Here is a 12,046-nt window from a genome sequence, read left to right as displayed (position 1 = left end):
GGGGCCTGTCCGTCAATGCCGGAGCAGACTCGGGGGCGTTCCCGAGATTCTTTGGCTTTTGCCGACGTCACGCGACGTCAGCCGAAAGCCGGGAACGCCCCCGAATCTGGTCCGGCATTGCCGGCACCTCCCTTACTGCTCGGGACGGGTCTCCTTATTATGCCCAGGTCTGCAGGTGAGTGACCTTCCCCCTCCCTCCCTTTCTCCCCCTCCCTCCCTCCCTTCCTCCCTTACTGCTCGATCCCCGCCCGGGGGTTTCTTCAGCCGGGCGGCCAATCCTAGCGCGGCCGGCCGGAAGTGCCCGCCCCCCCGCCGCCCGGGGGAAGAAGGAAGACGGCGGCCCACAAGAAGTATGGCGGCCCACGCGGGGCTCCCGTGGCCTGCCTGGAGGGAGCCCCGGAAGAAGCGGAGGACGTTGCCGGTCTCCCATGCTGAAGAGGGAGACCGGAGAAGTCAACAGATTGCCGCCGTCGCAAGGAGCCCCCCGGCGGCGGGGGGGCGGACCGGAGAGCGCGGTGAGCACAGAGCAAGCAGAGCGGGGCAGTGTTGCTGAAGATTGCTAGCGGCCGTCTCTGAGCATGATGTGTCAGCTGAGGTAACGAAGTGAGAGCACACGGCTGTGCTGCCCTCGCCTTTCGATGACACTGATGTGTGGTGACGGAGGCAGCCAGCCGTGAATCGCCCCAGGCGCGCAGTCTGCTTTCCCCCGTGACGTACTTTCTGGTGTGACATTCATATACTTCCAGGTCGCGGCAGTGTCTGGTGCATCGGCTGCAGACAGTTCATTAGGGGGAGGCGAGGTTAGCCACGTGCCCCTGGTGACCGACTGCCTGAAACAGCCCTACAGAGGAAGTGGCGCTCAGCTGCCTATTTGAGTCACCGTGGCTTTATTATAAGTATAACTTACACTCGTTTGCATGGTGGGACTTGTGGACTCCTACTTATGGTAAAGAACAGCAAGTTCCTGGGCCTGACCTAAAGGTGTCCCCAATGACATGGGGCCAGTTGGCAACCATGTGAAGGATTTTTTAAAATATAAAGTAACAGACGCTCTGGTGCATAAAGACTCGCTATCTAAACAATAATGAACCACTTTGAGAAAGAATTGCATTGTAATTTTGTTGCCTTTAATCACATGGTGATGGCAGGACAAATAACTGCTTGCTGATTTGGACTAGTTCAGATATTGATCCACCATTCCTGTTGCATCGAAGCTTCTGACAAATGCTTCACTTTCTTTGGTTTCCCCATAACCAGAATGGCGATTATTTTGAGTAGTCTGTGTAGCGATTTCTATTATAGACATGGTGAGAAACAAAAAATGTCAGGAATCACATATGGCGCCTGCAGAACTACAACTCCCACAAGTGAGAGGTGAACAGAGTTTATATATTGGTGGTGGCCACTAGATGGCGCTGTATTTGATTGTTCTTTTGAATCCGGAGAAAGAGAAGTGTGGTCGTGTTCCCTGGTGAGGGGAGCCTTTGTTCCAGGACTAGAGAATTTGTATATTACCCGTTTAACTGGAGATTCGAAACGGTGTGATCAACCCGAAGACAAGGAGGGGGAAGGCTTTCCCTTTTCCGCTGTTTCCTGCGCGAGCGGCTGCCGCGAGGAGAAAGCCATGTAATTGTTTGACGGCTTACAGAAGACGTTTCCTGTGTGGAAGAGGAGTTTTCCCTGTGCGTGAGCGGCTGCCGCGAGGGAAGATTCCCAGTGCCTGTGCGCTAAGAGTGGGCGCATCTGTTTTGAACTTGGGAGCTCTAATTAAGCGGAACTGATACCGAAGCAAGACCGCGTTTGGTGTATTCTTGTGAGCGGCTGCCGCGAGGAAGAGGCAGCGGTTACTGTTACTGACAGAAAATCTGTGCAGCTATAATTTGGGAACTATGTCAAACCTATAGAAAAGGAAGTCGGTAAGCCTCGGATGAGGACGCATTCGTCTTGAACTATTTTTGTTAGTGTTCCATTTGTAGTTGGGCCCAGCTAGGAATGCTAAAATGACTCTATCATTTTTTGTTCTTGAATGACTTGGAAAGTACCCATTATATATCAAACTTTTGATCTTCAGTGATTGGAACTGAGGTTTCTGGTGATATCCCTACCTGTATCCACTGGGTTACTGGAGAGAATTATTACAGCCGCAAGGGAAGCATTTAAAGGGTATGTGTTGTGTATGGTTGACCCGTGTGATGCTTTACAGAAGGTTGTTGAACTGTTAGTAATTCATGGTTTTCTTCCAGGTGGCACTCAGAGATAGAGAAGTATCTATATTTTTAGAGGAAAGAGGTCCCCTCCTGATTTCAGTGGTATGTATCGTTCCTCTAGCGAGAATTGAATGAGAGTAGGGAGAACTGATGTGATAATATTTCTTGTTCTTGTCGTTTCAGCTATCCCATCCGTTCCAGACCCTATCCCTACCTTCCCTGTGTTATCCCTCGCTTGATTGCCTTTACGCTCTGTGTTATATGTACAGTCAGAGTGTGGGGAAATCAGGAGGTGGACCCCTTTCAGCATCACCCTGATCCTGAGGTTTTCCAGAATCCTGACAAAAAAAATAGCGCCTTATTCACAAAAGTAAACGTAGACTTTTGTGTGTTTATTATTTTTTGTTTATTTTACTATTCACAAATTCAGATTTAATAGTAAGTTTACCAGTGCGGAGACTCTGCTGTTGGACGGGAAACTCTGCACATAAAATAGAACAACCTTTTCTTTTTATGTGCGAAGTTCTCTGCCCCAATTGTCGTAAATTTATTATCCAATCTAAGTTTGGGAATAGTAAAAAATAGTAAATTTACACAAAAGTGTATGTTTACCTGTGTGAATCAGGGCCATAGTTTAGTTGGTTTAGAGTCCACCCATTGTTTACCGTTAGATTGGCTTTTTTTTAAATTTGTATGCTCCTTTGCTTACTTTATATTTGGCAAACCATCTTCATCTTGTGTTTGCCCCCTCTTCTGGAGATCGAGCCTGGGCAGCGCATGTGCTGCGAGGCATGCTGTATTAGAGTATGGGGCGATGCATATTCTTTGTGGTGCTTTACATCCTCTCTCCCCCTGCTCAGGGGGCACATACGTTAGGAGGGAATAATTCTCCTCATAAAAGATATGACGAGTTAAAAATATGGGAGTGGGTGTTCTCTAGGCTAGTCAGTGATGCGCTGGGTGATATTGCCAGTAGGGCGCTGTTTTTTTAATTCTTCTTCTTTTTTTAATATAAATTATTGTCCAGGGATGTGGAGCCCTCGACATTCCGGTTCCCTGGGTGTATCCTGTGAGTGGCGAGTTTTCTCCTGGGATACTCCGTATAGTGCTGAGTGCCTGTTATTCATTGAGCCACCTTACGCAGCGCCGTAGGATGCTAAGAATCCTTCATGGTGTTCTGGGGTGCTGCCTGGGTGTTTTAGTGGAGTGCTTGTTTTCGGTGCTGGGTATTCCCAGTGCCCGTGCTGTGGGTGATTGCTCGGCTGTGAAGTGGAGTTTTTCTTCCAGTCTACACTGCATACTGCTGGATAATTGTATTTCACGCGTCTCGCTCTGGAATTTTCTGCACGTCTTGGGTCTTTGTTTTTTCAGGGCCTTGCTCGATATTGCTTTTTCGGGTCTGGGGATTGACAGCACGGCTGTCAAACACACATATACATACAGTAGGCTATGCATCCTCCCCTTTCAGCCATTGGCTTTGCTCGACCAGTCTCGTTCAGCCATTGGCTTGAGGTTTTCGTGGCTCAGTCAAATGTGCTATTCAAATCAAGCGTTTGCATTGAACTAGGGACCCAGGGGACTAGTTTACAACTGTACACTTTTCTGCCTCTCCTCGGGAGGTGGGGGGGGGAGAGGGGGGATGTTGTTCCCTCCTGTGTTTCTCTCTGTTATGTGCTGACGCTGTTTTGCACATTAAAACCAGTTCTGCTGGCTTTGCCAATGCTTATATCTGGCTGCAGAGATCTTCTCTCATCAGTATGTCTAGAGAATAAGGGCCTTATGGGAGAGCACTACCTGTTACTTTGGCCCTGCCTGGGAGTACTGTCTGTTTCCGGCGTGGTTGTTAGTGTGTGTTTCTTCCTTCTTATTCCCTCTTTTTTCACCATTCTATCCTCCCCATCCTTGTATTTCCTTGCTTTCATATTTTCCTATCTTTTAATTGTTCATATCCCTCCTTTTCTTCCTTCATCGCCTCCCTCTTTACAGTCACTCTAATACTTCACTCTTTCCATCCTTATCTCTTTACTCATCCACTTTGTTCTTTCTCTTATGTCCGACGTCATCCAGCAAACGTAGGTATTGGCTCTCATCTGGAGAATGTGCTAGCCTGGAAATCACCCGGGGGAAGGAAGAGGGGCGGGGGAGCAGCAGAACAAAACTTGTGATTTTGCTCATCTTCGCTTTTGCAGTAGGAAAGATGCTCTTTGCTTCAAACTGCCCCTTCCCTATTTCAGCTGAAAAAGAATATGAATCTAAAAAATGTGACCTTTTCTATTTAGATCACCTTATTTTCCTCGTTTTATCATGTCTATTAAGCCTTCTCAATCTCCAGAAAATCTTGCTTCATGTCAAACCTTTTCTTTGCCTCCTATTCCATTTGTAGGTCTGTGCAGTGCTTTGATGTCTCTCTTGAGGCCTGATTGCCATTATGTAAAAACTGAATAAATAAAATAATAAAAAGCAGTTGAGGCCAGAGAGGTTTAGGTAAGAGTCAGAAGTCTCTGGACCCAGGAGAAGCTCAAACCCGCGCAGAGAAACTGTAGAGGGTACTAAGGTATCAGTATGTGATGGGCTTCAGGACAATGTAAAGCACCTTGAGGTTGTCGCTTGTCTTACTTTAGTCTTGTGCAGAAACCACTGACGGACCCAGGGGTAGATTGAGTTTCCAGACGTGAAATATGTGTGCTCACTTGCTTGAGTGCCCAACGGTGCACGCAAGGCATCTAAGATCATGGAAGTTGGGGGGTTGTTGGGGGGAAGTTGGAAGCACTATAGTTCTCCACAGTCACCAGCTCAGCCATCCCAATGTACTCATGGGCGGCGTAGGTTTATGTTGGTCACATCATGTGTGAAATACTACCGTAGGACCGCGTGGGAATCAGTTTGACCATTTGCAAGGGACGTGACCCACTCCGCCAGCTTCTCAAAATTGAGGCATTAGTAAAAAAAAATGTTAAGGACTTGTGATAAGTGTGCACCTGCTTTGAGAGTTGTGAAGGAGAGCTAATGAACTCACCCTGTACCATGGCAGCCTGCCCTCTCGCAGCCTGCCCTCTCGCAACCTGTCCTCTCCCAGCCTGCCCTCTCCCAGCCTGTCCCCTCCCTGCCCTTTCCCAGCCTGTCCTCTTCCAGCCTGCCCTCTCCCAGCCTGTCCCCTCCATGACCTTTCCCAGCCTGTCCTCTCCCAGCTTGTCCACTTCCAGCCTGCCCTCTCCCAACCTGCCCTCTCCCAGCCTGTCCCCTCCCTGCCCTCTCCCAGCCTGTCCTCTCCCAGCCTGTCCTCTTGCAGCCTGTCCTCTCGCAGCCTGCCCTCTCGCAGCCTGCCCACTCCCAGCCTGCCCACTCCCAGCCTGCCCACTCCCAGCCTGCCCACTCCCAGCCTGCCCTCTCCCAGCCTGCCCTCTCCCAGCCTGTCCACTCCCAGCCTGCCCACTCCCAGCCTGCCCACTCCCAGCCTGCCCACTCCCAGCCTGCCCACTCCCAGCCTGCCCACTCCCAGCCTGCCCTCTCGCAGCCTGCCCTCTCGCAGCCTGTCCTCTCCCAGCCTGCCCACTCCCAGCTTGCCCTCTCCCAGCCTGTCCCCTCCCTGCCCTTTCCCAGCCTGCCCTCTCCCAGCCTGTCCCCTCCATGACCTTTCCCAGCCTGTCCTCTCCCAGCTTGTCCACTTCCAGCCTGCCCTCTCCCAACCTGCCCTCTCCCAGCCTGTCCCCTCCCTGCCCACCCCCAGCCTGCCCTCTCCCAGCCTGTCCCCTCCCTGCCCTCTCCCAGCCTGTCCTCTCCCTGCCTGTTGTCGTGTCCCGGCGGCAGCAGGCAAGTGCGTGCACTGCGTCCCCGAAGTAACAGCCCTAAAGCAAGCAAGAAGTACGCCCCCCTCCCACCAATCCCTGTTAGGTAGTGGAAACTGTCCAAACTGGGGTGCAGACAGCCCCTCTCACCTTTCGGCCTGGTACCACTGCACCAGCCGCACTACTTCCCTACTGACCGTTCTCCACTTCAGCCCCGTCTAAATTACAATTCCTGCTTGTGAACCTTTTGCCTGCTTGTGCTTGTTTTCGTGACCCTGTTGCCTGCTTGTGCCTCCGTGTGCCCCTGTTGCCTGCTTGTGCCTCCGTGTGCCCCTGTTGCCTGCTTGTGCCTCCGTTTTCGTGCCCCTGTCGCCTGCTTGTGCCTCAGTTTTCGTGCCCCTGTCGCCTGCTTGTACCTCAGTTTTCGTGCCCCTGTCGCCTGCTTGTGCCTCCGTGTGCCCCTGTCGCCTGCTTGTGCCTCCGTGTGCCCCTGTTGCCTGCTTGTACCTCCGTGTGCCCCTGTTGCCTGCTTGTACCTCCTTGTGCCCCTGTTGCCTGCTTGTGCCTCCGTGTGCCCCTGTTGCCTGCTTGTGCCTCAGTTTTCGTGCCCCTGTCGCCTGCATGTGCCTCCGTGCCCCTGTTGCCTGCTTGTGCCTCCGTGTGCCCCTGTTGCCTGCTTGTGCCTCCGTGTGCCCCTGTTGCCTGCTTGTGCCTCCGTGTGCCCCTGTTGCCTGCTTGTGCCTCCGTGTGCCCCTGTTGCCTGCTTGTGCTGTGTGGGTGTGTGGAGGGCTCTGTGTGGGTGTGTGTGGGGGGGCTCTGTGTGTGTTTGTGTGTGTCATTTGCGAGAGATAAAGCTAGTGGCATTGTAAATGACAATGCCATTTATTTATGTTAAAAAAAAACATAAATAAAAATAATGTCAAGAGCAATGCCAATAGCTCTAACTTTAACAAAGGCAAAACCATTGCATTGTAAATGCTTGTTAACATTTAGCGCTTGCGCTGTCTCTTCAAGACATCCTTCATTCAGGTATGGGCTTGAAGCTCCACCCATTTTCCGCCCATCTTTTGAATTGGCTGTTGTTGCAGTCCTTGGTAAATGGTGGCTTTTGATTTACTAATAGGCTTAGTAGTCCCTCTTTAGAATCTCCCTTTCTCATGTTGTAACCTCCCATAAGGGCTGCCCCTCTTACATGTGTTGTTACTCAGCATGCTTTGTGTACAGTCTGTGAGCACTATTTTCTAACATGACTTTCTTCTACCTGCTGTTGCAGGCACGACATGCTCTCCCGCAACTTAATGCATTTCTTTTTGCAGCACAGCACGCCAAGCTTGGACTTTGACAATGGCAGCCTCGCGACATTTCTTTTGTTGTGCATGCTGCGGAAAATGTTATTTTTGTAACATCTTCGTTTTACCAAGCGCTTCATTTTTATTAGCGATGGCAGCCGCGCATGATATTTTAAAAATGCACGGCCCGCCCAACTTTCAACTTTTCATTTATCAATTATGTTTTTTACTGGCAGTGCGGCACATAAAAGCGGCAGCCTGCATTTCTATTCGTCTGAGTAAACGAGCTGTTATTTTCAAAACATGAGCCTCGCCTGCCTCCAGTGAAAGGCATGGCTCACCAAACTCTATTTTTTCATTATTTTATGCATTTAGTAAGCAGCGCTGCATAGGCGGCGGGGGTGCCCTGCTTACGAAAAACGTACAAGATTGAAAGAATAGAGATTGGTGAGCTGAGCTTTTCTTTTCTTTGGCGTTGCTTGCTAAACTCTGTCTCTGGTTTTGAGCTCCCTTCTCCCAACCACACACCACAAGGACTATTTGCTTCAGCTGGATTGAATCTAATCTAACCCAAATTCAAAACAACAGTCAGTCTTACATTTGCAACTTGCTGGCTGTCATTTTTGCATCAAACAAAAAGGCCATTTTCTTAAGCTGTAACCATTACCCCATGTTTCTGTTAAACATACCTAGACATCACACAAGGCTGCTTGGGAGGAGCTAGTACTTGCAGTAATCAACTTGCCCATCCTTCTTACAGAGGCGGGTCTTGACGGCTCTCAAGTAGGCATGGACGGGAAGGCGAGCAATCTAGTTACATTGAAGCAATTGCAATACAATAGGCGTCGCAATACTGCAAGTTTGAGCTACTGTTATTGTAAATAACTCTAACTTTTGGTAATGCAAGACCTATTGTATGCAAATGCTTGTTTTTACTATTGTTACACCTGTCCAGACAAGGTGGCACTGTCGTGACCCTCACAGTACGGTCTGTGTGGTGGCCATGCTGCTGACGGAGAGCTGGAGCGATGCAGGCTATTTTTGCATCTAGGAGCAGCCAGACTGGTTCACCTCTCTCAGCCAGCCCTCCTGCACCCTGGAAATTTCGGCCCAGGCCGGATTAATGTTACAAATTAGCCCTCACCTGCCCTCTGGTAACATGTGTGGAGTGCACTGGGTGGATCCCTGTAGTTCGGTCTGGCAGGTGGCAGCAATTCAAAAGCACCACCCAGCAGCCGAGCCTGTCCTCACCTACTGGTGCAGCCATGACTCACTCCTCCAAGGAACTGAGAGGCTGTGACAAGAGAGAGATAGCGGAGTCTGCCAGAATGACAATGCCTCAGCAGCAACAACCACAAGAGGCTAGGCAGACAGGCAGCTGACCTCATTCAGAGCCCATTATGACAGCAAGAGATGGTGACCATCAGCATTCAAGAAAAGGCTTGTCTACTCGGCCCTCTGCCTGCAATCTCAGCAACATCTGCAGCGCAGCCCACCTCACTGGATTCGTAGGCGCTTCCTGCTGGCTTAGCCTGGCAATCACTTCCGGTTACCATACGTGAGTTCAGCAGAGGCGAGCCCTCAACAAACTTAAGTGCTGCAATGGGGGCAGTGTCAAAATGGGGGATAGGAGAAAAGATGTGGCTAAAAAAGAGAAAATATTTGTATTCTGTCACTATTTTTGTTGGCTTTGACGTTCAGGTATAAAATAATGTTACACACTTAAATGAAAGATCATTGCAAGTTAAAGTAATCAGTAGGAAATGCACTATTACACACCATAATTGATTGGTTGCCATAAAATTTGCAAACAGATATACTGTCTCTAATCAAGTGGGTTAGTGGTCTTCCATTACTGTCATAAGAATAGTTAAACTATGAAATGTCACACATAAGCAGTCTGAAAAAAGTGCCAGCTATGCAGACATGTTATAGAAATGAATGTTAGTAAGAGGTAAATCAGTGTAACCTCAATCCTGAATGCACACTTCAGTCTGTCTAATAATAACATGAATTCCGTTGCCTCATTTACAGAGAGTATTTATGAGTCAAACTGCATTGTGCGACTCGGATATTTCTGCCAGACAGAAGAGCACACGTCAACATGTCCTGCTTCTCATGTGCGAACAAGATGCCCTCCAATCTCATAGATACTTCCTTTCATTAGAGAAGTTAGGGCTAGGGCTGCAGTTAGATTATTCCTGAGTGCCACAACAAGGTGCTTCGGAGCACATCAGTAGTCCTCAGAGGACTAGATCCGCTTAAAAAAAAGGACTGTGCACCTCTGCTCCAGCCCGCAACAGTTGTTATAGAAATTACACTATGGAGCTCATTTATGAAAAGTGGCGTATCGCTGGGCAAAAACAGCGATGCAATACTTTTCTTAGCGCCATACTTGTGGCATCCTGGATAAGCTGTATTTACACTACAGAGCCTCATGGTGCAAGGATTTACCAGATACATCAGGAATCCTGACATATATGGTGGCGCAATAATGACGCATTGCTGGAGTGTGTCGGATAACTGACGGAACCCTAGCAATGTGTTATTACACATGGGCAAGTCCCATGTGAAAAGCCCTGTGTCACTCCTTATGCCTGCTTGAAGAAGGCGTAAGGATTGTGACTTGGTCGTAGGAGTGGTGCAGTGAAATCTCATAGATTGCACGCACCACATCTATAAGGCTTTTTATGGGGGAACTTCCACCCTGCATATATTTTACCTGACGCAGGTATAATGTGGAGCAGGCCTCTACAAAGTGACGCATCTGCCTAGATGTGTCACTTTCAGTGGCGGCTTCTCTGCTAAGGTGGTGGAGTGTCCCCCCACTGCTACTGTGCAGCAGTAAAGCAAAGGGAAAAAAATGATAATAATGCAATGTTATTATTATTTTATTCTTCACTGCTGCGACAGCATGAGGGAGGGGCTGATCTGCTGACAGAGCAGGAGAGGAGTGGGGGGCACACTAAAGTGAGCACAACGCTTTGACCAGCCCTCTCGGGCCGGCTAAACAGTCACGTGCACTTTAGCATGTCCTCCATGCAGGTTGCATTACAGCCTTCATGGAGAATATGGCCAGGCCCCCAGTCCCCGTCTGAGCAGCGAACCACAGCGCTGCATTGTAGAGTTGTTTTTGGTTTAGGGGAGCCTGGCTGCTTCCTGTTCGGCGAAGGAGAAACAACATGGGGCAGAGCAGCAAGAAGGTAAGTGAATTATTCTTTTTTTTTACAATTATGCCTCCTTACCCCCTCATCCACCCACCGCCCCAGATCCGGGCTGGTCACTTTGTAAATCGGGCGCAGTATGGAACATTGATTACTCTGCTGAAGCGTCACTGAAAATTGATGCAACTGCAGTGCATGGCCTTCATAAATAAGGCCCTGTGCACCAAGTCCAAGTATTGCTAGCCAAAGGCACAGTTGCAATTCACTACCACTCACACACAAGAGAAATGTTCCAAACACCTCATTAGAACGGGCTGCATTCCCCAGTTAGATGGAGCGGCCAATCAGAACACAGTTCATTTTCACAGGACAGCAAGTAGAAGAGGGTGAGCAAACTATCCATCCTTGCTTTTCATTAATATAGACTTTGCAATGAAATCCATACCATATTGATGTAAGCAGCTCGGGAGTCTTAAGGGGTACAAGCAGCATAAACATTGACATAAGAGATCTTGAGATGTTTACTCACTTATTTGTTGATTTCAGTGTGGGCCTGGGCTCCAGAGTGATGTGCAGCAAAAATTAAGTACTTAAGAACAATAACAAAGACCACAGAAGATCAATGTGGCTACAAAAGTACATCAGGCGGACTTCATGCTATCTTTGGACAATGCAGGGAATGTAAATACATTTAAAAACAGAGGATTACCTGACCCATGTTTTTTGGGGGGATGATTGATAACACAGTGGTATGGAGGTGTATGTTATTGCTATCCCCTGGAGACAGTTTTTCCCATCAAAATTGATACACACTGTCTTAGTTTCTTTGCGGTCAGGTGGCAGAGAAACCTCTAGGTGTGTGCTGTTAAGTTTGCTGATCACATTTATTCTGAAAAAAATAGAAAATAAAATTTAGTTCTAAAGTGTATCCGTTTCTTCAGTATGCTGTTCTCCTAAAAGAAGGGCAATGCACTTTTAAGCCAGAAATTGGTGACACTAACCAATAACAACTTCAAATAACAAACATCTGTTCTTTCAAAAAAATAATAACACACCTTTAACCTTCCCTTCATTTTTTAAAACTTAGCCAGAAATAAGCATCTTATTTTTTGCTAATGTTTGTGTGCTGATGAGTCTGTGACTGAATGATTGTCTGTTGTGTCATTTCTTTTAGTAATAAGAGCAACCATGTGTCAGTGTTATAGGAGAGATTACTTTACCCATTTTGGACTGATTTATTTGAAGTCTTTCAATTAAGGCAAGGCCAACAGTCGCAAAGCATTGCTCTTAACAATTCTTGTTCAAAATGATGAATACTGAGGTAAATTACAGACAAAGATGGCACAAAAAACTAGTCATGTCCACATATATTTATTAAGTTTGCTACAACTGCTGGCATACAACTCATCTCAATTAGCTAGTACTTGAATTCTCTTATTAAAGTAGGGAGTCAGTCCAGACATTGTTTCATGGTCTAAGTAGGCAAACATAAGACAATGAGCTCCATACTGTTTTTATCGCTGGTTTTTAAGTCTCTGAGTATCGTATATCTGATTCACTTATAACTGTGTTTGCTATATCTACTCTTGTTTTCTACATCT

General features: G+C 48.0%; 1 protein-coding gene across 1 annotated transcript in view; it reads right to left on the bottom strand.

Annotated features, from left to right (window-relative positions):
• The window catches only part of PLXNC1 (plexin C1), a 456,593-nt gene that overhangs the window by 175,097 nt on the left and 269,450 nt on the right, over positions 1-12,046 (bottom strand). Inside the window, exon 11 of the mRNA XM_086919059.1 lies at positions 11,155-11,334. Within this exon, the coding sequence (XP_086775185.1) occupies positions 11,155-11,334 (180 nt within the window). The remainder of the gene's footprint in view (positions 1-11,154; positions 11,335-12,046) is intronic.

The sequence above is a fragment of the Lissotriton vulgaris genome, chromosome 1_1, assembly GCF_964263255.1.
Source record: "Lissotriton vulgaris chromosome 1_1, aLisVul1.2, whole genome shotgun sequence".
NCBI lineage: Eukaryota > Metazoa > Chordata > Amphibia > Caudata > Salamandridae > Lissotriton > Lissotriton vulgaris.
This window is presented reverse-complemented; position numbering and strand designations above follow the sequence as displayed.